Source organism: Rhopilema esculentum, chromosome 15, assembly GCF_057945365.1.
Source record: "Rhopilema esculentum isolate cy_ngs chromosome 15, ASM5794536v1, whole genome shotgun sequence".
In the NCBI taxonomy this organism is placed as follows: domain Eukaryota; kingdom Metazoa; phylum Cnidaria; class Scyphozoa; order Rhizostomeae; family Rhizostomatidae; genus Rhopilema; species Rhopilema esculentum.
In genome coordinates, this window is record NC_142829.1 from 10,182,464 (window position 1) to 10,207,934 (window position 25,471).

Consider the following 25,471-nt stretch of genomic DNA (forward strand, 5'->3'; position numbering starts at 1 on the left):
ACCATATGCAAAATACCCTTATATTTAGAAAACTGCATTTTCATATCAAAGTTATACATGCTGCTAATAAAAAAGATCCATTATAATTGAACTATATATTGTGACTAAACCAGCAAAGTTGAAGCTACTTCAGAAGCTTTGTCACTAATGACGATTTCTTAAATTGCCTAATAAAACTTATTATCAGGTATGCCATACCCTCAATGTTTCTTTTTATAAAATTGCTTGACTGCATTTCTTATAAAAATGCTCGATTAACAATTCAATTCTTTTAAGAACATATCTTTTCTGGGGAGCTTTGGAGCCATGACAGTGCTAGTATAGGACATACCCTATCTTGGGGACATATACATTGGAGTCACGACTTTTGTCTTAGTGGTTAAATGAATTTTCTTTTCCTTCAGAAAAGTCAGATGGCATTCTCCTGTATACAGAATAGACGGGGAGCAGGAAATTCGAGTTGGTTGATTTTTTCCAAAATCCCAATAAAAAAGCGCCTAACGTCTTAAATAAGGGGGGTTTGGAAAAATTTACCAAATTATACTAAATGGGCTGAATTCCTAGCAGCCCTTTAAACTTGAAAACAGAATGAATAAAAACATTGAACTGGTTTCTTAAAATAGGAAAACGTTTATATAAAATAACTATGAAATAGGAGTATTCAGTTCTTAAAAATGTCTTCATTTTCTCTTTTTGTTTTCGAAGCAATTCTGTTTACTAGGAAGTACTTCGTTGTATACAACTTGCAAGTTCTTAATACATGAGGTTAATAATTTTATTACGGACACGAGAGTAAAAGATGAATCACAATCAAAGTAGTTCATTTTTGCCTTTGTTTACTCCTAGTTTACATTCGGCATATTCTTCAAAAGGCACTAATCTGTTGAAGAAGTAGCTAACAATGACGATGCAAGCTGCCACAATAGCGGCTATTGTGATGAAGACGTATCTTGGTCCGTAGGTTTCATAGATGCATGTCATCACCAATGGTGTTACGATTCCCGAAACACATGAAGAGCCAGATATAATTGCACTGTAGAAGCTCTTTGAAAAAATTAGCGTTTGAAAACGATTAATCATTGCTAAAGATGTAGAATGTTGTTTAAATATAAATTCATATATATGTATGCATATATAGATATATATATAAATAGATACTCAATGAAAAAACAACTTGGTTGACGTTTCGCTATAAGCTTCTTCAGAATTTACCAAATTTACCAAATTTACATTGATTCCGAAGAAGCTTATAGCGAAACGTCAACCAAGCTGTTTTTTATTGAGTATCTATTTATATTTTTAAAAAACTTTAGAGTTAGGAGCTATTGAATATATATATATATATATATCTATATATCATAGAGTTGAAGAAAGTAAAACTACATGGTTTATCTCTACAGGAGATCTCCTGAAGAGTGAGTTACTCACGAAACAGGCTTGTAGAGATAAACCATGTAGTTTTACTTTCTTCAACTCTATGATATATCACGCTCTACGTGCTAACGTATTGAGCACTGTGCTACGGAAGTATCAAAAGACAAATTTCCATATATCTATATATATATAATCATAAGGCAAATGCTGACAGGAGGAAAATTCTTTCCATAAGGGTGCTGCCCAATTGTATCGAACCACTCTTGGTCGGAATCGAACTCCAGTTTGTTGCTTCAAGTTTTCTTTATGGTCTATCAGAGTTACGAATGCTTGTCGTTCTACCATACGTTCTGTTTGGTCTTGAATGTTGAGTTCAGTGGCAATGTCCCGTGCTTCATTGTTCATTGTGTGGATGGCGCTGTCATTTGCTGTCTTGTAGGTTGTAGTTATGCTGTTAGTTAGTAGTTTGTCATGTTGTTCACTATCCAGTTTGTAGTAGTTGGTTGTTTTGTCAGCGGGGATGAAGGCTTTCGTGGAGGCGTTGATCTTTTTGATGTCTTCGTATAGCTGGTCTTGAAATTGGTGGTGTGTTTTCATGAATTGGATGTGCTTGATCATGTTGAGTAGATCGGACTCAAATGCGTCTAGGTCTTCGTTTTGTGGGGGACATTTTTTAGATTTGAATCCGAACGTTTTGTTTTGATCCTCGGTTTGTTGGTCGTCTTCGTTTGGTTTTTCATGGAAGAAGGCTATCCATCTCATACACTTGATGACAATTTCACTTTTTTCGATAAGTTTCTTTATGTAGCTGTTTCTTGGCGGTATCGGTATATTCTTTATTGAATGGTTGAACCTTGTTTGTTCCATATCTTGCGTTTCACATGTATAAGGCCCCAAACCCCTCCCCCCAAAAAAAACTTTCCTTGCAACTTTTCGAGTATATTTTTGTTTTATATTGCAACAATATAATTCAAATACTAAATTTTCTTCTAAATAACTGTGTGTGAAATTTCATTTTGTAGGCACTTTAAGCCTTTTGAGAAAGCCTCCAACCTTTAACAGTGAATGAAAGGTTTGATTTTTATTGAATGTTTTCAAAAAGTTCAAATTTTGGAAAAATCGGCATTGGCTAGAGAACCAAAAAGTCAATGTTTTTATGCAAATTGTTCAATATAAGACACGAGACATTTATCGCTGAAGCTGATTTGATAAGAACTTTAATGTAATGTAATCTTTGTTTTTTGCTCTATTCAATATTCTATTTTATTAAGTTCGCTTTATAATATGGTTGTATTACAAAGATTTGTTAAGTCATACCTGCTTTCTTGGGCCAATAACTTTCGAATACAACCCATTTATTATTAGAAATGACAACGTGAAGCCAACAATAATTATCAATTCTGCAACTACGAATTGCGCGAGGTGTATTTTAGGGGCATTTTTGCACCACTGGAACTTTGGCGGACACCCTGCTTTCCATATTGTTTTCATCACATTCCCAAGTTTTGTTTGTTCTGAAAAAGATAGCGTTTTTTCAAGACAAGACAATCAAATATAGATATAAACGATGAAAACCTGAATAACCAGTAGTTCATTTGTATAATCTGCATAACCACGTACAAACAATAGACCATTAGATTAGAAGATCGTGAGATAGCTCACCTGTTGTTTGTAGAGTTGGATGTGTGTTTCCCCAGGGTAAAAATATGATAAACCCTAGCAATGAAATTGTGCACCCTAGCAACATTATGCTTCTCTCGGCAAGCCTAGGTAGAAAAAAAGATGTCAGTTTGAAGGAGACATTTTTGTTGATGAAATGACAGGAAATCCAAGGAATTCTTAAGAAAAAAACAACTCATTGTTTGAACTGATTTTTAAGATTATTGCAATGGATTTAAAAGAGATGATAGGCCTTTTTGGTGTATAGTCTAAGAACAAATAATATTTACAACTTGTTAAAACGTAAATAATAATGTTGAATTTGCTGTAGTTAAAAAGATATCTAGTAGTATATAAAATTATCCAAATCTTTCTTTCTGATTGTTGTTGAGCTATTGAAGCTTGCTGCATTTTCTTTCTTTAGAATGTTTTTAGAGGGTCTTTTTGAAATTTTCGTAGTTTTTATACTTTTTACACTTTCAGGCAGTAAGTTCCACAGTAGCGCCGATCTGTATTTAAATGTCTTTTTTCCTTAATGTAGTCTATAAATGTTGTATCAATATTGTATAATAGCAGTAATATTTTATCGATATTGCACTTAATAAGCAGTCAAATTTAGCCCACTGACGTTATTACAAAGTATTCCATCAGAAGATCGATTGAACTATTGGCTGCAACATACAAAATCTAGATAAAGAATCCTATAAGCGATTTTCTGGTTAAACGAAAAACCCACTTTGTCTAATAGGTCGTAAATGTTTGGTTATCATTTTGTGCAAACTCGTCTACGTAACATCAATCAAGGCAAACTTCTGTTTATATAAGTTGAATTTGTTTGTGTTTTAAGCTGTAGAACTGTTGTTTTGACCCCCAATAATTGCGTTTTGCCTCAACGACTTAATTTGCGGTTTTTGTTTGTTAGAATGGGTTGATTTGCAACGAAAGCATTTGACACTTACTCAAGTTTTTGAGCAAATATTTTTTATAAACAATAAAAGTGCCAGGGTAGCACAAAAAGCTTCAAAATTGACGGAATAGGAGCAACTAACCGGTTTGAAGTGCATCTTATTAAAGATAGCGAAAAAAGTGCAATTGGTCCAACGGAAGACAGCAACAGGCCAGCATAGAAAACAGCTTCTGACTTCGTAAGCGCCAGCTCACTTTTCATTAGTGGAGCAGTGAACCTATGGAGATTGCATTAACTAGAAGTTTTAAAGATTCATTGCTAACAATGAGCCATTGCGCTATGTAAGCATCCCACAATGCATTTTTAGACTGTCTAAAATCAATCTTGGTTAGTCCGTAGAAAATTACTGCCATTGTTTGGACCGTCGCCACGCTCGCAAAGGCCCATTGTTAGCATTGAGTCTTAAAAGCATTCTTCAAGAAACAGATGCTAGACACAGAAACAGCTAATCATAAATTTCTATCTATGCATATCCTTAGATGAAATCTAAGAAAAGTTCTGAGAGCAACAAAATATCTTTGAACATTGCAAGTCACAGCATATCAACATCTTGCCTGAATATATGCAATGGATAAACTTAATTCAAACAAGTATAGTATATTGCTCTAAAGAGGATATAGATCATGAAAAGATTTGAAATTATTGAAGTAAAAGTAATGACTATGCTCCAATATATGTATTAATAAAAGTCTAGCCAGAATCTGATGACAAGAGTGGAGTTGAGAAATAAAACATTTCGTTTTACTAAAGTTCATTTTCTGACACTCTTGTGTGTATAGAAGGTCAGAAGGTTGTTTGAACTTTTTAAGCTATGAAAATTACACACCTGAAATAGTACAATCAAATATAGTTCTTGTAAATAGGAAAGATTTATCCAACTTACGTTTCTATTGATGAAAATACCATATACATGACAAAGTAAGTCAATAAGATTATCAAGAGGGCAAAGTTGTCCGGCTTTTGCAATTTCTCTACAAAAAGAGGCGAGGAACAATTTAGTAACGATTATGTAATGTTAAGTAACGAACTTATCATATCATATCATATCGTATCGTATCGTATCGTATCGTATCGTATCGTATCGTATCGTATCGTATCGTATCGTATCGTATCGTATCGTATCGTATCGTATCGTATCGTATCGTATCGTATCGTATCGTATCGTATCGTATCGTATCGTATCGTATCGTATCGTATCGTATCGTATCGTATCGTATCGTATCGTAACGTAACGTATCGTATCGTATCTTAGTCTTTTTACTTGTAGTCTATGTTTTTGTACGGAAACATTATGAAATGACCTTTTAATGCATCTTCTCCTTCTCCTTTTATGACCTTCGTATAACCGAAGTTGTTCCAGCTAGCCACCTCTAGAATATTGTTTGAATCAACCGTTCTGGGAATGTTCTTTATCAATTTGGTGCTCTTATATGGTGAATCTCAACTTTCTGGAATTTGCTGCTTGTGCCAATGCCCCATACAGTCATTGCATATGTGTATATTGGTATTTCAGTTTTAAAATGAATGTCCTCCAAAACTTTTCTTGACAGGAATTCGACTTTTTTCAACATGGACAACTTTTGTGAGAATTGCTTATACATCTTATCTATGTGTGTGTCCTAGTTTAGTTTGTTGTCAAAATACACTCTTATATTCAATTATATTATTTCTAATAGATATTGGTAATAGGAGCCCCGTAAACCTCTTTCTGTTGATTATCATTGCTTCAGCTTTCTTTCTATTAATGGTAATCTTATTTTCTTGGCACAATTTGTTTCTTGTCTTGCCAGCAGATTCAGCTTGTTTGCACAATCAACTACTGATTTTGGTATGATGTATGCAGTGATGTCATCTGCATACAAATGCACTTCCCCATTGTTGACACTATCAGCTATATAATTTATGTAGATAGCGAATAATCTAGGGCCCAATAACGACACTTGTGGGACAACAAACTCTACTGCACTCACTTTTGAGGTTACATCATTGTTTTCTACATATGCCTTTCTTCCATCTAAGTAGCTATCAATTAAATTGTACAATCCTCCTGTTATCCCTGCTACGATCCTTTTCTCCTGTATGTCCTGGTCTACAGAATCAAATGTCTTGATAAAATCCACAAAAGTACACCTACTCAGGGGCCTCACTTCATACTTTTTATTGACGGGGATGGCGGCATATTTGCCCTGAAGAAAATATTTTGCCCTGAAGAAAAAATTGGAAAAGCTGGGAACTGGCCTTTAGTTCCCGTAAACCTAAAACACTTCTTTAGGGGAAATTTTTCCCGCTTAGGTCCTTGCTCAGCGTTTTCACAAGTTCACCGATCACCGACGTATTAGCCTAAGCTTGGGGAGTGAGGAAACCCTCGACTCGAACTGAATGCGCTCATTTCTTGCAACGCACTCTTGATTAGCATTTCACAGGATGAGGGTATCAAAGCTTCCCTCAATGCCATCAAAAATCATTGTGGGGAAGCTACCCTGCTGCATAGAAAATGCAACTGATATTTGCTATATTTGCTACATATATTTGCTATACTACAACTAAGCTCTTGTGCAGCAATCTTAAGCTCTTTTATTGTTATCTCATCAGGTTCACTGACTTTCATGGGGTTCAGTTGAATCATCTTTTCTGTTAACATGCCATTCGTTATCTTCAGTTGATTTATCGTTAGCGTGACTCTGTAAATAAACAGGCATTAGATTTGATGCAAGGTTTTCACATACAGTAGCAATAAACTCATTCATTGTTCCTGCTTTCCTTTTGTCATCAAACACTAATATCCCGGATTCATTTTTATGGGACCTATCCTCTTCAGTTTTAATTTCTCAGTTTTCTGACTGTTCTTATTGTCTTCCAGAAATCTGAGCTTCCTTGTGAGATTTCTTCTAATTTCCTTTTCCTTTTTCTAAATTTGCTTCTGCAGTCTTGAGCTCTCTGCTTACCTTATTTCTCAGTTTCTTGTGCTCATTTCTATCATGTTGATCTTGTGTTCTGTTCAACTTTAATAGTTATTAATAGCGCTGGTTAATGAGTTTTCTGATACAGCTATTCATCCAAGGAAGAGCTCTTGAACTTCTTTTACTGTTCCCTTTGGTAGGTTTTTCTTTGCTATCTCTGAATATAACTGCTTAGTCATCCACAAATTAGCATTTACTACTTCAAAAATGTTACAGTTGAGGCATGGTGCTTGTCTAACATCTGTTTTGAAGTTTACTTCATCAAAATCTTTCTAGTCAATTACTTCCTTAAATTTTGGAGGTGGTTGCGGACGCCCTTCAGTGTTCAATCGTAATACGCTCGATTCTTCATAATCATTACTTTCAGCAGTCACCTTTTCATTCCCTACTAACAATTGATATCTCCTCTTCAAGGTTCTTGTAGTTTCACAAAGCTTGTAGTTCCCAGCATTTCAGTTTCACAAAGCAACAAGATCAATAAAATTATGACTATATTTTGTAACGAGAAATTTTGTGACGCCATGTTCACACATCCAGAACAACAGCTATGTTGTAAAATTTGGAGAATGCAATTCCTGAACATGTTTACAAACATTTCATAGTCACGGAGATAGAGAGCAAGGCATAATAAGCCTGTTTCTCAAATCACTTACTTGAACTTCCTACATTGTCATATCCAACTTTTTTAGGTTCTCTAAACCATATCAACAATGAAATAGCACAAACAGCTTGCATGAATATTCCAACACAGCCGGGAGCATTCAACATGTCAATGTTTACAAACGAGGTATGAATTCCATTGCCAACAACCACTGCAAGCAAGGCTTGTAAACCTAAAAGTAGAGATAAGAATTAGATTCCAGTTCCAAGGGATAAAGTTGCCTTTAAACTGCAAAACTATTGCCTACAAAGTTACTGGGTATTTATGTTGCTGTGAAAAATAAGCATGCGTTAGAACAAAGCTTTTAAATGCTTTGTTAAAGCAAATAAAGAAAGAGAAGCATGATTATTTGAAAGAGAAGTGGATTCTAGTAGCAGAAATAAGAAGCATAAGATGGGCCATAAATGGAAACAGCATTTGACACAACACAAGCACATGCTAAAAGACTGTGAATGCGGCAGCAGAACGTAATTAATTTCAAATAAGGTAGAAAGGAATGAAAAGATTGAGCTAAGGGATTTCAGTTTTGCGGGGAGACAAGCAGATCAAGAATTTTTACATTATCTGGCGTAAATACCCTTGTTTGAGGTCGTTGAAACATATTCTGAATTCCAGATTTCTAAATAGGATTTATGCATATTAAATTTCAAATTCCTCTTCATTTTAAACTGTTTCTGTCTTTTGCTTATTATATATTTTTGTCGCAAGATTCACAAAGTCCGGTAGACGGACTCGACCAGCATGCGAAAGTCTTTCAGAGTTATGAAATTTTTTGTGAAATTGTAATACAGTTTAATTAAGCATGTATTCTCTCCTTCTTACCCCTAAATCAGTCTGTGCATCAAACCAAAGGATTAAGCTACATCTTCTTTGTTTGTAAAACAGTCAAAGTTGCTAAAATAGTTTTTGTTTCCCTTCTTAATTATGTTTAAATCTATGATCTTTTTTGTGCGATTCGACTCCTTTCCATTTGCGCTATAGAGACCTACCAGATGTCTCAATATTGGTTGACCGACCAGATATGTATTTTGCTGTTGTGTATTGCAGAAACACACTCACTAGGAAAGGGGAAGATAAGGACTTTTGTTGCTATCCTGTTGCGTAGCAACATCGAATCACATCACATACTGAAGAATTGAAATTTAACCTTATGTAGTAAAGGCCTTCTGGCTACATATTACAACAGGGGGGGGGGGGGGGGGGCTCTCTTCTCGATTAGTTTACCTAGGTAAAGGGCTCCTCCTTTAAGTAATTCCCCGCATGCAATTTATTATTTAGCTCCTCTTTGTATGACCAATGTATTTAGTTTTCTGTAACATTGTATTAATTTTTTATTTTGTTTTGTAAAATTATGTATTCAATCTAGGTAGTTTAGTTCTTCGAATGTACTGTAGAATTTTAAATGGTATGTGGACAGTTTAAATTATATGAACTGGATTATATCTGAACTGAACTTGACGCAGTGAGGTAGATAGGAAATTTCATAAAAGGGGCGAAAAACTGAGATTTTTAGACAAAAATCTAACAAACATTTGTAATTCTTTCATACATTTGAACATAGTTCAGTCCAGTTCAGTTTTTACATTTTAAAATTTCTCTTCATACAATATCTTACTACAACTACATTTCGATCAATTACATAGTATGTTCACACATTGCATAAAATACTTAAAATAACAGGAATAAATAACAATTACGTAAGATGTTGTTAGCAGGGGAGTTCCTTTATGAGGAGCTCTCTCGGTAGATGAGCTAATCAAAAAAGGGCTCTCCCTTTTTGAAGTGGTTTAATATGTAATTGTTTGATTACACCAGTAACAGAACAATGAATTGGGCTTCAGAATCCAATTTGATAGTTCTGGTATGGTTGAATGAAAATGTTTTAAGCCTTTGACAAAAACCGAAAACAGACAATGATCTTTTTATATCTACTTGAACATCATTCAAAAAATTTAACACCAAAGAAACGCACAGATCTGATACAACAATGCAAGAATATTTTCCTTTTTTAAAATAGTAACTTTTATGGTTTGTCGTGTACCATATTGGTGAGCGTTTGACACAGATTCATAGAAGTTGTGACACAGATTTGAAACATAACACCTCATAACATAACATAAAACATAACAGTTGTGACACAGAATGTGACACAAGTCTAATTATTTACTCAAAGTCATTTTTCATAAATCATACTAATTGAAGATTTTATGGTCTGCTCTTCGCAAATGGCATTTTAAGTTGCCCATCTGATTCAGAACAACTGAAGAAATAGTTATAATATCCTTTTAAAGACTGTTCTCTCAAATTGTGTAAAAAGTCTCTCTCTACACTTGAGTAAAAAGAAAACCATGTTACAATTTCTACAAGATGAGAATCTTTACCCACAAAATAGCTGTTTAGCTTTACAGGGACTTTTTAGCCCCCCTGTATCTTCGCCACGGGCTTGACATAATCATTTATTAATCATGCTTATAACCAACAGAGTTCTTATAAAATATCTATGAAAATATGCAAAAATTTCAGGGGAATCACCTGGGCCAACGGCAAAACCAAGGGCATAAATTGTAAAAAGTGTGGCGAAACCTCTCCTCTTTTCTTCCGTTGTTGTTGATTGTGCCACAACAGCACGGCATACAGCAACATCTCCTAGTCATAAATAATACGTCAATTTTATAAAACACTCTCTATTCTATAGACAAGCTATTTAAAATCTTCTCAGCGACATTAATGTAATTATAGAAAAGACTTTATTCCAAAAAGAATTACTTGTCAGAAGATGCATTGAATTGTTGAAATGCAATGCAAGCAAATCAGTCGTCCTTTACACGCTATAAAAGTCTTATCTTGCACTGTATCAATCTATCAGTGCACTTTTTAAAAACTGTTAAAATTTTTTTATAAGGTATTCAAGGCGTACCCTCTATCAAGGAAAATAGCAAAACAACTGCATTTTCTTTCCAAATGAACTATCACACACAACAGGAAACTTCGGTTATACAAATTTATAAGCAAAGAAAAGTTCAACAAACCTCTTGATATTCCACAAATAACTCTTGCAATCAGAATCATCACAAGTCCACTGTTTTTAGGAAACCCTTCGGCAAAAGCATACAAACAGTCCCCAAAGAACCTAAGTAGGAGGCTTGCCAGTAGAGGTTGAATGGCACCACGGGCATTGGACCAAGCACTAAAGATAACTAAACCAGTCACCTGTCCAGCCTGAAAGCCAGCAATTATTAAGCCGAGAAATCTTGTGCTTACTGACTGATCCACCTAAAACATTTTGAAAATAAATCAACAGAACACAAAGAATGCAAAAACATACTATATATACTCGAATTTGCCCTACTATATTACGTCCAAACCCCAAAAAAGTCCATTCTTAAGGTGAAAAACTTTAATAGGCCCCACCCTTGAATCAGCCCCTTCTCTAAAATGCAAATTATTTTGTTTTAAAAAAACAAGGGCCCTTAATAAATGAATTTCAGAAAAATTCACCACATTGGACCTTGTTTGTCGACACATTCAGTGGCAAAGGCAAAAAGCACAAAATTAAATCAAACATTAACGGAAAGACAGGAAAGACAAATTCTTTCGAATAAAAAATCTTTTAGGGTTTTGATTTCTACTCTGGTTTTATACTTAAGTAATAATTATCGAGCAAATCTGCCAATGAAATGCCGCAGGTGACAACACTTTCTTCTATTTCGGGTCCTATAGTTACAATCTCTGCCAAAACACCTTGGAACACCTATATAATTTGCTAATTTTTTGCTTTTTTGGTATATTTCCCATGAAATGTTGCTTAAAACAATCCTCCCCCCCCCTAAAACAATGCTGCTTCGTCGTCGTCGTTCATTCAGCCGTTGCGGTTGCTTGTGACTGCCATGACCATTTCTCTCCAATCCACTCTGTTCTGGGCCATGGGTAGCGCTTCGTAGAGTTGCATGCCAGTGAGCGATTTGATGTTATCAGTCCACCGCGTCGGGGGTCTGTCCCTCCCTCTACTGCCCTCAACCATACCCAATATAGCAATCTTTTCTATGCTGTCATCTGGTTTTCGTGCGGCGTGTCCGAAGTATGTGAGTTGTGCTCTATGAATGAGATTGAGTAGACTGTTTGGACGGTATACTCTGTCAAGCACGCTTGCATTGGTTTGCCTTTCGGACCAGTGGATGCTCAGCATACGACGCCACGACCACATTTCAAACGCGTCAATTCTTTTTCAGGAGCTTGTCTTTAAAGTCCATGCCTCCGCACCATAGAGGACGATGGAAAATACCAAAGACCGCATCAGTCGGGTTTTCGTGTCTAACCGGATGTCATGGTTCTTCCATATCTTCTGTAGCTTTCCAACAGCAGACCTGCCCATCGCTAACCGTCCATCAATCTTCTTTTCACAGTCTCCATCAGGTCTAATCATCGAACCGAGAAAGTTAAAGTTGTTCACTTCCTCCACTTCTTTGCCGTCGACAAATATATGGTTGTCGTCTGCGGTGGTTTTCATGATTTTAGTTTTGTCGACATTGAGATATAAACCGCATTTCTCACTTTCTACTTTGAGCTTTTGAAGCAATGTGTTCATATCTTGGATGGTTTCGGCGATGAGGGACGTGTCGTCAGCGTATCTAAGCTCGTTTATCAACCGCCCACCAATAGATACACCCATTTCCATGTTCGATAACGCCTTCCTCATGATGTGTTCACCATATAAGTTGAAAAGGTGAGGGAAGAGAATGCACCCCTGTCTTACTCCCTTTCCAATGCCAAATTCGTCGCTTTCACCACTTTCTGTTCTGACAACTGCACACTGGTTCCGGTAGAGTTCATGTAGGAGATGGATTATGTGTTCCGGAAAGGCCATATCTCTCATTATACTTAACAAGAGGCTGTGGTCGACGCAGTCGAAGGCCTTTGCGTAGTCAATAAAGCAAAGGATAAGTTGCCTTTTGCGTTCCTTCAATTTTTCCATGATTCGTCGGATATTGGATATTTGATCTCTAGTTCCTCTGCCTGTACAAAACCCCGCCTGTGTGGCTGGTAGTTCTTCATCAAGGCGCTTACGCATGCGTTCTACAATCACATACAGCAAAATCTTACTGGTATGTGAGATCAGAGCGATGGTGCGGTTGTTCTTGCATAGTGTTGCGTCACCCTTTTTCGGAATAGTTATGAACACAGATTTCAACCAATCATTGGGCCAATGTTTGTGTTTCCATATCGAGTTGCATAAACTACACAACTTGGCTAGTCCAGTGTCGTCCATCGCTTTTATGAGCTCTGCTGCTATTTTGTCGTCTCCCGGTGACTTTCCGCTTTTCAGTTTCTTTTCAGCTGCTTTGATATCTGGCTCGTCTTGGTAATCTCGAAAAACCGTGTGTTCGTGTTGTATTCTATCATCCTTTGCGTACAAGTTTTCGCAGTATCTTTTCCACCAATCCTGTATATCTTTAGATTCCGTGAGTACATGGTCGTCTTCATCTTTGATTACGTTCAAGCGTTGCGAACGCTTATTTGCTTACAATGTTGCTTACAATGCAGTTTATCACAGCGATCGGTAGAAAAAGGTTTGCCACAAAAGTATGTCTTAACTTAGCTGTGAGACAACATTGTTTGTGTCAAGGTCTTACGCTGTACTGCGCAGACTTATGCGAGAGGATTTCATGAGAGAATCGAAGAAATGAGATTATGTTCTGTGCTTACATTCTTGTTATCGTGCATATCCCAATCCCTATTTACAAAATCTAATGATATATATACAAACGGCGTACAATAGGTTAATAACATGATTGACATAAAACTAAAAGAGGTACAAATGAATACGAGGTTATACAATATAAGAATTATCCTGTTAAATTAGAAGGGGGGGGGGGGGGGGGACGGATGCATGAAAACGTTGAAAATATCACAAGTGTTCCAAGTGTTTTGGCAGTGATTGTCTGAAACCTATCTGGAATATCAAAAGGTACAGTGATCAAAAGAAACATATCAGCGATTTTTTAATTTCTTTCTTCAGTTTGGGGGTAGAGGGGTTTTAGCCGTTGTTTTTAACAGTAGTAGACGTTGTCAATAGTTTCATTCTGTTATATTTCATTACTTAGTTACAAAATATAGTGTTATTGAAGTAGTTGTGTAGTGGAATTTGGTAGATATAAATGCGTTGAAAGCGTGAATTGTTTTCATGGCACTTTTTCTGTGATGATCGATTTCCCTTAACACAACGGATTGCAGCATTTTTATGACGCAAATCGGCGTCATTAGTATAGAGAGAAAGATTTTTCTTTTGATATTTCCAAATAAGGAAACACCAATAAGAGCTAAAAATAGAGCCAAAACTGTAATTGCAAATATATAAAAGAGAGAAAGAGCCGATAGGTAGTTTGGGGTCTACAAGAAATCACAGGGATATTAGGAAAAATGGTCGTCCATACGATGATTAACCAAAGGAAAAGAGCCTATGCATACTAATCTGATCTAATCTAGCCGTAATGAAAGCTTATTCACTAAACTGTCTGCTCGCTACGCTCGTAGGGGACCTTGTCTTTCGGTTTTTTTCTTGGGGCACCCAAAATCTATCAGTGGCTCTGGTATTGATGCTCCACAAGAACCAAGAAATATTTAATGTGTTTTCGGTATTTGGTGTACAGTGTGTTTACGCTATTTGGTGTACAGAACAGGGCAATTCGAAGATGCTACTCCCTCTGTTAGTGCGAGTAGCCCTTGGTCGTTGTGGTTTAAGCTATTTTTATCTAGCCTCGTTTTCACATTGCATTGTTTTCTTTACGCCTCTTAGTAAACGTTTCATTAGCCCATATTTGGTATTTCAATTTTTGCGTGTTCTTGCTTTTCCTCGTTTACTTCCGATAGCTATAAAGGATTTGCACCCCACGTTTTGGGTGGTTATTGACTCGCCTTGCATTGCGCTGTGTTGGGGCAGTTTTCTATCGTTTACATGCAGTTTTTGGCCTGGTAGTTTCTACATGCTGTGTTTGGCCGTCGTGCAAAATTTTTATGGCTACGAGGACTAATAGATTGTAAGTTGTATGTATTATTATGTAGTTATTTTTCACTTTATTTATAAGTAGCTCATACTTAACATTTTGTAGTCTAGTTGGGTTTCTACGTAGTTCTATCTTCTGCTAACATTAATTAACCTTTTATAATTATTCTTTTTCATTATATTGTAATATTAAGCTTCTTGTCGTATTCTCAACTTATAATCTTCATGTATGTTAATTGCTAACATTTTTCTTTAGCGAACCACGTTTAACACATCACCTCAGAACCTGTGTTGTTTCTTGCTGTGTTATCTGCTGGGGATTTAGGTATGGTGCGTTCGATATACCAAAGTAGTCAGAATTACAAATTGTGGACTACACCCTCTTTCGCGTTTAATGCAGCAGTTTACAACATTAGACAACTGTGGTTCAGCACTACCTATAAAGCGTCGAGTACTTTATGACAGATTGGTAAACAGTTATTTTAAAAAATGTGTGTATCTGAAAGAATAATTCTTATGAAACGCCAGTTACATGTGCATTACCATAGAAACCTGATCCATGACTACTAGCCCACGACTTCTCATATCATATGATATTTCACCTTTTGAGATAACAGAAGACAGCTCGACACGAATCCATGGAAGTTTGGGATTCAAATATTTAATATCTGAGTTAATTTAGCAAATTTTTATTGCAATGTAGTTTTTCTTTAAGTATATCATAACTTTTATTTTTACGGAATGGATATAGTGTGAAAATTACATTAAGTTAAAAAATCAAATGAAATGGATCAATGATGGGTAATGTTACTAAAGACAAGAAATTTAAGCAAAGACAATAACAAGGCTCTTTGGCAGTGAAGAAATTATAACAAAATACTGGTATCAGAAAACGAGAAAACCGCACCTTTTGTAGGTATGGCCAAAGTGACGGCATTGTGCTTGTGTACTCTGAAAAGAGCAAAACTCAACAAAGTAAACGAAAAGAGCCATTGAAGATCTAATTTGATATTGCTTGTATATAGGGAAGCTCTTTTTAAAATATGGAATATTAGAAAAAGGGAAACTATAATCATATTCTGTTTTGTATATAGTGAAACAGTTCTAAAATATGATACTTTTGAAATAGAGAAACTAAAATCTAATACTCCTTGGTATATAGGGAACAGTTCTAGAAATATGATATATTAAAAACAGGGAAAATATCATCTTATTCTGTTTTGTATATAGGGAAACAGTTCTAAAATAAGACACTTTTGAAATAGAAAAACTATAATCTAATACTCCTTGGTATATAAGGAAAATGTTCTAGAAATATTATATATTAAAAATAGAGAAACTATAATCTAATACTAATTTGTGTATAGGGAAAATCTTTTAAAAATGTGATACTTTTGAAATAGGAAAACCATAAGCTTCGGCTTATCTTCATACCTCTTTGCATCCATTTCCCTGTTCGCATTCATATCCATCCAAGTCATTTTTACCGAAAATTACTTTCACAATATTAGTTTCATAAAGATATCATTCTGTTTTCTTACCTATTGAACTGGAAAAGGAAACCAAATAAATAATGTATATTGCCTTCCATTTTGCTTTGTAGGTTTCCAACGACACCAAGTCATCGATGCCATGTGTTCCAAAATTCTGGCATCTTTTGGACGAACTGATCAGGAAGATTGAAAAAATTGTTTAATGAAGATAAGTGAGTTCTGTCTAGATAAAACATCGGAAGTTTTGTTTGCAAAATTTTGCTTTTGATTTTTCATAGCAAAAAATGCACTTAATTATAAGGTATGCATAGTTGTACACATTGTAATGATGAAAAATCATTTAATCAAGTTTGTATCAGATCTTTCTGGTTTTCCTGTTTTAGGGCTTGATACAATTAGTTATAACAACCATTGTAAATAATTATTTTAATTTTTTAATACTAAAATGATTTTTTTAGACATGGTCGCTTAAGCAACGAACACGTGTTGCAGTATCTCTGGAAGAACTTTAGGTTTTGCTTTGAAAATCAATCCTATACAGGATGAACCGTAGATTATACGAATTGCAGGATCTGAGAGTGAATTAACCAGACTGTCAGTGAAAGAACTGGTGACGACTACGTGAAGCAAACATATACCTGGAGAACGGTCTGCATGATTTACAGCAATACTCAAGAAGGAACAACCTCGAACTATCTGGGTTCGCAGAATGTAGGGACAGCGAAGAAGAGGAAACCAAACTACAGGAATTTTTTCAAGACCTGGGAGTAACCATCCACACCGGAAACATCGAGGCTGGCCACCGGATACCGACCAAACGAAAGGATATGAAGAAACCGTTGATTGTAAGTTTCGTTAACCGACGCATGCGTGATGAAGTTTTCGCAGTAAGGAAGCAGATCAAGGGAAGAAAGATCTTTGTTAACGAGCACCTTTCACCGCACAATCGTTGGCTATACACCCTGGCCCTTGAAGTTGAAAGGAAAAGCGGCTATAGATTCTTGTGGACTATTAATGGTACACCATGTTTGCGGAAAAGTGAAAATAGTCCGGTTATTAAAGTGTCTTGTCCTACAGTCTTGGGTGGTTTGTAAGATCTAATATTCCATACCTTCTGACATAAAAGTGTAACCATAGTGTTTTTTTAAGGAATTTGTGGTATCATTTGCACATTCATTTTCCAAAGAGCGCTGCAACTCTTTAACTCTTTAATTACTAATAAAATTTGCATACCATTCAACTTTGTTTAAATAATTGACGTGTCAAATGCCATAAACCAACGAGAAAAAACCTAACACTGCTGCCAAGGAAAGATGCTGTCGTTGCAATAGACGTGTACACGTTCGGAAAATTGAATGTGGTAATTGTAAACTCCCTTCCCATATAAAATGCGCACAAATCTCAATAGAGGCCTATGCACGCTTATGCTCGGAAAACAAAGAATGGATCTGCAGGAAGTGCATGTGTAAACAAATGCCGTTTTTTAGTGTTGTTGACAGAGACCTTGACTATAACTTTGATCTCACTTTCACAAAGTGTCTTGAAAGCCTCCAATTTAACCAATCTGTAACCATCGACTCCTTATTGGACAAAATTCCTGGTCACGAATTCTCAACAGATAATTTTATTGACGATATGATCACCTCGAAATACTACACTCCCCATGAATTTAAGCAGGCTCGACTGGGCTAAGCTCTCTGCGCTATACTGGCACTAAAGCACTTAATGCATTAAAAAACGATCCTCTCTTTACAAATATGACAAATAAAAAACACCTTAAGCGTATATTTTCCAATAAGGCTTTTGATTCTTATTAAACAACCATATGTCCCCAAACTATCCTTGAGCGTTTCTGACAGCAGCTCTTTCTTCCTTTGTAGCAGTTACATTTAAGAACTGGTAACCTCAGTTGGTATGTCTGGATTTGCCCGATCGGCCGGGTAGGGGTCTATGAATTAGCTCTGCTATAAGATTCCTTCCCAACCATTTGGTCCTTTCTTAAAATTTTCAATTTTATCAATTTAATGATTTGGTATCATAGATTATGGTAAACCTAGTCCAATTCATGTACTCGTTTCTTTATTCTTTATTAATCATAACTTAAATTGTAATTCTTGTTGGTTGGAATGAAAGCTCTTATGTCTTATGTCTCAAGTTTTATGTCTTATGTTAATTAAACATTGAATTAAAGTTAAAAACATGGCAAATAGACTTATATGCATTCATCCATTAAGCATAATCATAAACATACATTATAAAAATATGTTTTTTATTTAGAAAAAGATTATCACTATTTGGCTTCACCTTTCTGTCTCGTTCACTAAATTTTTCTTCTTAGCATCGAGAAGATTTTCCGCCATCTGAGCTAATTGATCGTTGTAGCTTCAAAATTCTGTGAATAAAGATAGCACTACTCTATTTATTGAAAAAAAAGCATTAAGAAATCAACTTTCCATACAATCAATTAAAAGAATTTTTTTTAGGCAATAGTGGAATAAAATGTACCATATCTTTCTCCAAGTAACTGTGCTTTGTAATCCCTTGAATATACCCCTAGCCTCAGCTTGGTTCCTATGTCTTTATCATAGAAGACATATATGAAATATAATATGGGAATTTACTCCGAGAAATCGGTCATTTTCCAAGTTGTACAAGGAATAACAGATTGGCTTAGAAAATAGGTTGAGAAACCTGATATAGAATAACTTGGTGCCAGCGCAAATTGATATAGTTTTATTTTTTTCAATTGCCTTAAACTTGGCTCACAAGGTGTATTTGTTAACAGTGAAGTTCTCAGAAACATTACAAAAAGAGAAAAATAACTGTTGAAGGAAAAGAAACTGATGAAAATTTTTTTTGAGGACATGAGAAAGAAAGAATGGTCAGATTTGTTCTATAAAAGTAGCATCAAGAATACTTTGGTTGTATTGATGATCAATTCCTACTAATAAAGATCTAGATACAATCATAGATTCTATTAAAACTTTTTTGACAAGCCCAGTTTGAAAAGTTTAAAATCTAGATTTTTGGTAAAGCACCTTATTTTCCAAAATGTTCAAGATCAGATGTTACAAAACAATATTCCATGTATAAAAATTGCTTAATTTGCTTTTTTATAGTTGATAGTTCTTCTGTTTTTGGTAAACCTTGTTTCTTTTTTTCTCCTCAATCGTATTTTGGGTACTTTTAAGATCTAAAAAAGAGTTTCATTACAAGCTTTATTATAAAGGTTATTCTAAAACTTTGCAAGACCTATTCTTTTTCCAAGTCAAAATCATAACAGACGAAACTATTAGACATAATGATTAAAGAAAGCTTAAATATATTGCCTCGGGTTTTCCTTCAGTCAAAATCCATTTTAGATTCAGTCTCTGGCCATCCCTAAAGTACTTAAATCTACAATTTTTTTGCTGCCAAAAGGGTGGCGGCCCAACATAAACTCTTTAAAGACTTTCATATTTCCCCCCTCCACTTTCAAATACGTTTCGCCGCCCCTGGAAACATTCGTATGGATGGATTTCAGGCCCTATTTTCTAGTCTATCAATATTGGTTATGTATATTTATAAGATTCCCCGAATGTCAGGCAAATGGCAAGTTATAGCAGGTTTATCATCGGCTAAAAAAACGTGATATGTAAAAACAGAATAAAGCTGTGCTTTTTATGTTGAATGGTCTGGATGCCATTTGAAACATTTTTCCAATGCGTCAAGATGTCGAGTTTAACATTGATAGTTTCATTTTTTGCAGCCTATTCGTTATGTGTAGGGGTGTGGTGGTGTTGGTGATTTTACACAGAAGTCTTGTGTAGATGCACAGAAATTATTTTTTAGAATTTTTTTTCTAGTTCGTGCATGAATTCAAAAGTGGTTCTGCAGCTTCCACTCCTCGCTTTCTAAGGGCTATTCTCCGACCAATTGACTGTCATTCTTCTGTTAAGTGTCTTTGAACAATTTTTTGGCACAGAACTTGAAAATGGCTTAAATGGCGAAAATTAGCTGAGTCAATTTGTTGCGCGAAGAACGTAAGAACATTTGTAGGGAGAGCAAGATAAGAGAATAAAGTGAGAGAAAAAGTAAAAGAAACAAGATGACAAATTCAGCTGAGGGAACAAGTTGAGAGATTAAGCTGCTAGAATAGGCTGATAGATTTAGCTTAGAGAATAAAATGAGAGAAAAAGTCGAAAAATAAGTAGAGAAAATTAGCAGATACGAGGGAATGTGCTGAGAGAATAGACCCATAGATTAGGCTTAGAGAAAAGTTGAGGGAATAAGCAAAGAGAAAAAGTGGGGATAATTAGTTGAGAAAATAACATGAGCGAATTAGACGAAAGAGAAAGACTGAAAAAATAAGCTCGAAGAATGAGCTGAGAGAATAAGCTGAGTGTGAACGCCAAGAGTTAAAGTTGGGAAAATTTGTTAAGAAAAAAGACAAGAAAGTAAGACAAAAAATCAAGCTTACAGAATAGACTGAGGAAATGGGCTGAGAGTGTAGTAACAATATTTTGATTTTCATGCTAGGCCCATTACATTTATTCATTCCAATCACAGCCCCGTAACAATCAAAGTACGTCACTAATTACAACATCAATTCTCGTTTCACAAAAAGAGGATAAGCTGAATAATAGGCTATGCGAATAAGGTCAAAGAAAAACATTAGGAATTAGCTGAGAGAATAAGCTCCAAGAATAAGCTTGACGAATGAGCTTAAATAATAGAATAACCTCAACGAATGAGCTATGAGAATAAGCATAAAGAGTAAGCCAAGATAATAAGCTTAAAGAATGACCTTGATAAATGAGCTTAAAATATAAGCTGAGAGAATAAGCTGAGCGAAAATATAGATAATTAAGGGTTTTCATGGACATTTATTTTTTTTATCAGTGTATTTATAGAGAACATGTAAATTAAAGTATTTAGTCTTTCCTTGCTGTAAATCTTTGACATTAATTGGCTTTGTAGCTATCGTCATGCCAACATCAAAGTAATCAATTAATTTTTTTGCTATAATTAGAATAATAAAACTGAGAAAATCTGACATTCTCAATTGAGAATGTTGAGAATGTCTCGATTTGCCCCTGGCGTTACCCATTGACCACATTGATATAGACTTATCCGCACTATCATAAGATACTCTTTTGGATCCTATTGAAAAAGAGTATCCAAGGGATATCGACATGAAAATTCTCAACCCTAAAAATGATCATCGCATTAAAGATGAAAAGATTTAGAAGAAATTATCTTTTCATGGTATAAAAATTAAAAATTGGTTTTGACAAAAAGCAAACCATTTAGAACATACTGAAGCTTGACGTCTCACAGTTTTCTGAGTGCAAAACTTCAGAACATAGACCAGAACTCTACGCTAGGAGATATATTGACTCAGTTGTGGAACGGAATGGGCCAATCAGTAACGCAAGCATGTGACTGTTGAGGTTATCTAATCACTGCCGCTTGCCTATTGAGAAGTTACCAATGGAGTCCTAAGGTGAAGAGGAACTCCTTCTATCCACAAAAAAGCTTTTTCTGCGCTTCTGTAGATAGATTCCCAAAATTCTAGACGGAACAACGATCGGGTTTTACCAATAATCCAAAACGTATCACCGTTATAGTTGTTTGTACAATCTGGGTTTTCCAGGAAATGCTGCTCGATAGCAGAAAGGCATCTCTTAGTCATTGTTTTAGATCTGGAAGACCGAGGTGGACATTCTCTTTGAGGTGGGGTTATGTTTCTAATGCTAGAAGAGACACGCTGTTCTATTATTTCCCCCAATCTTTGGCCAGAATCACTTTGGCACGCAAATTCGTAGATAACGGAAGTCTTTTAGGTGGTAGGAACGCATGCCTTTTGAATAAATTTTTTTACTCGCAGGGGACTGTTACAGATCCAGGATAGTTTTAAAAAAACAGGGCACTTTTGCGGACCAATATTTACTTCAACCAAGAAACTGAAATGACATCCACTGGATAGCCGTTCTCCAGAAAAATATTTTTTTTTGTTATTTCAAGGAACTTCCTGATCATTTGCTCAATTTCCTTAGGGAGGTCTAGAATTCTTGTTGCCGTCCCTCCCTTACAATTCCTCCTGGGAATTTAATCGAATTTAAAAGGAAGATCCAATTTCAAATACACCTCTTTATCAAAATCAAACAACAGTCATTCCTGACGGCCTAGCTTCAATACAATCAACAAACAACATTACCTGATTAACAGAGAAACTCTAAAAACGAATGAAAGTTTATCAAACCGATAAAAAAATCAGCACAGCGATAACGTTACTTTGAAAGGTGAAAAATTACGAAAACGATAAGTACCCGATAACCACTTACTATGTTTATTTTCACCATCTCTCAAGTCTCTTTCAAAGCTCAGTCTCCCCAAATCCGCACATGCCTGCTTCTTACAGTTCTATATACAAAAAACTACAAAAAGCAATTGTTATATTGCCTCAAGCTAATTTGTTGCATAGTTGCTTCTTTAGCAATGCGGTTTTTAGCAAACAAATATTTATGGTTCAGTGAAAACCAATTCGTGCATTGATAAAGACAGAAAGTTTGCAGCGAGAGAGCAAGCAGTTATAATCATGACACGCAAAATTAGGTATTTTAACAAGCTTTAAAATTTTTTGAATTCGAAAAAGAAATTTGGTGGCTTAGAGAGTGGCTGGGGAAAAATATTATAGGTTATACTGTGTGCTATAACTCTAAAGTAATCTAGATACTTGAGAGCGAAAGGCGACTCAAAGAATAACGTGTGACCAGTGGCAAAGCCGAAAGTCCTGCTTGTTCTGCTGGACAGGACCACAAATTTCCAAAGATAACAATTTTTAAAATAAGAAAAATTGATTCCCTTTATGAAATTATAGGAACGATATTATTTAGCATGAATTGCAATAGTTCCTATTAGACAGGACATATAGCCTGACAATCTGATATTTAAGCTAATGTTTGCTTTCTCAACGGATTCTTGTAGTAGGGAGTCCAGGCTTTCATAATCTGCCGATAGGTACCGAATAACCACTTACTAAGTATGTTTAACTCTCATTTGTTCTCCAAATCCGCACATGCCTGCTTCTTACAGTTCTATATACAATGAACTAGAAAAAGCAATTGTTATATTGCCTCACGCTAATTTTTGCATTGTTGCTTCTTTAGCAATGCGGTTTTTAGCATACCTAATTTTAAGGTTTAGTAATAACCATATTGTGCATTGATAAACAATGAAAGTTTGATAAATTTGGAAAAAAAGCCCTTACGTCTGAGTTATTCAAAACATGTCCTCCATTGAGATCCATCGGAGCAAAAAAGAAAGAGCAAATTTGGATACATAGGTTTATCTGGGCGTGTGTGTGATTGTCAGAAGGACGGGAGTTTGGGATTAGGCCATGCTTTGTTTCTACAGCAAAAGATGAAATAGGTGGTTCTGATGGGATGTTCATGATTTTGGAAAATATGTTCTTTTGATGTTGTTAATCCATCTGTTGATCATTGTATATGTCTAGGAATGGGGTTGAAGATTGGCCAAATATTCCAAGGCAGCTAATAGACAGATTAACAAATTTAACAGAATGGAAATATTTTGCCAGCTCGGCACATTTAGCTCTTTTCTATTTGCATTATTGTTCAGATTTGTCTCAAGCCCAACTGATGGTTTGACAATACACAAAATACTTTTGGACGTTTCGAGGATAAGGTCAGGTAAAAAGAATCCAGGTTGATCAGAGAAGAAAGTAGATCCACTGATTCTATCCAGGTAAGCCTTGCAGACAGCTACAACATGCAATAGTGACCCAGGAAGAAAATGAAATAAGCAATCATTGGTTAAAGTTAACTTCCCCATAAAGCGGTTTTTTGAGTAGCTAAAGTGTTGTTCAGATAGCGGATGCTGAAACAAAAGATGTTTTTAGGCATGTTGCTTTGGGCAGTAGACCAAGTTAAGATTAAGGCTCTATGTACGAGAGCATATTCAACATAAATAATGCTATTTTAAGCACAACAATTTATTCTTTGAATATTCCATTCTGTGCTTTGGTTTGCAAGTTGACCAACAGACAGGAGGGAAATGGACACCAGCGAAGGTCCTCGAGATCCTTTTGGAATATCATTGCAGGAAAGAATTGCAAAATGTGTAGCCTTAACTTGCTAGGGTAGCTTTAATACGTTCAAGTTGTTGTTCTAAGTTCCTTTTTCACTTTGCGGGGAAAAAACATGGCGATTGTATGGTCAATGACCGTGAGGAAGGCCAATAGAAAGCAAATTAAAATGCCATTCTTTATCCCCACCTTAACTTTTCTAGAGAAGGTTTGCAAAGCTTATGGAACATGTTCGGATGTAGACCTAACTAACCACGCAGGCTGGAATCGACGGGACGTAGCCATAATTTGGTGGATGGCATTTGTACATTGAGACCAAACTTGCTCTTCAGAAGAATAATTGTACTTATTGTGGCATTTATTGGGAGGTCAAGCCACTTTGTAACATACTGCGTGACAACATTGTCGAGATTTTGGAAGACCGATGTCTGGGACAACTCTGTGAAGGTAAAGTGCCAAGATAGTTTGGAAAGGATAAATCGTTAATAAAGCAGCATCTTTTTCTAAAGGTGTATATCGAAAGAATCAGCCGGCTTAAGTAGAATGAGAGACAATTTTCTGCTCAGCTTTGTGTTCCCGGTTTGACATTTCAAAATCAAAGTTCTAGCCTAGGTATTTAAATGTCTTAACAACTTCTACAGGAGAGACATGAATACTGTTAATAAAAAGATATAGGTAAATCGAGCCAACGGCAGATAAATGTAGAGACTTGATTACAAAGATTTTCGACGATCCAATTTTTTGATAGGTCGGCGACTGTGAGGTGCCTAAAAACTCGCGAAAGAAGATAGCTCTTATAAAGAAGAAGCTTATTCTTTGGATGGAGAGGAAAAGAATCAAAATGCGTTAGGAGTTTTGTGAAGAGGGAGCTGAGCTTAGACATATGTTCTTGGTTGCTCATATTAAAGTTGAAGTGACGCCCAAGATATTTAAAATAAAAATCATAATAAAAAAACATAATAATGATAAAAACAATTATAATAAATATAATAATGATAGTAAAAAAGGTAATAATGATATCTTTATTTACAGTTGGTTTGGACTATAGTTGATAAACATAGATAATTATGATTATATACTTCTCATGTTTCTGACGAGCGGACGTGTTTCTGAGAGCTCCGCAAAAATGTGATCATTTGATCTCATTGAAATCAAATTTATCTATATTACTAATCCATTTAATTAATAACACACCTACATTTACTATTTTGAAGCATGGTAAGCTTAAAGAAATTATATTCGACTTTTTTGGAAATTATACCATAACG

General features: G+C 35.5%; 1 protein-coding gene across 3 annotated transcripts; it reads right to left on the bottom strand.

The window, feature by feature from the left end:
* Positions 1–153: 153 nt before the first annotated feature.
* Positions 154–22,482, bottom strand: LOC135691461 (major facilitator superfamily domain-containing protein 8). Of its 3 annotated transcripts, XM_089112822.1 has the most exons (12): positions 22,441–22,482; positions 18,419–18,506; positions 16,163–16,287; positions 15,529–15,572; positions 10,651–10,894; positions 10,154–10,267; positions 7,614–7,793; positions 4,884–4,971; positions 4,083–4,217; positions 3,037–3,140; positions 2,692–2,888; positions 154–1,044 (listed from the first exon to the last, which is right to left on the bottom strand). In XM_089112822.1, exons 2-12 carry the CDS (start codon positions 18,472–18,474, stop codon positions 811–813), a joined length of 1,521 nt encoding a protein of 506 aa, XP_088968948.1. In that variant the 5' UTR covers positions 18,475–18,506; positions 22,441–22,482; the 3' UTR covers positions 154–810. The 3 variants fall into 3 exon arrangements, with proteins under 3 accessions (XP_088968948.1, XP_088968949.1, XP_088968950.1); XM_089112823.1 differs by lacking the exons at positions 18,419–18,506; positions 22,441–22,482 and adding an exon at positions 17,348–18,264; XM_089112824.1 differs by lacking the exons at positions 18,419–18,506; positions 22,441–22,482 and adding an exon at positions 16,753–17,341.
* Between the last annotated feature and the right edge of the window lie 2,989 nt (positions 22,483–25,471).

Coding starts and splice junctions, on each gene's coding strand:
- LOC135691461 (XM_089112822.1), bottom strand. CDS start 18,474: ATGGCGGAAAATCTTCTCGATGCTAAGAAGAAAAATTTAGTGAACGAG. Junction 16,288..18,418: donor TTAGTGAACGAGACAGAAAG/GTGAAGCCAAAT, acceptor CTTCCTGATCAG/TTCGTCCAAAAGATGCCAGA. Junction 10,895..15,528: donor TTTGGCCATACCTACAAAAG/GTGCGGTTTTCT, acceptor AAAATGTTTTAG/GTGGATCAGTCAGTAAGCAC.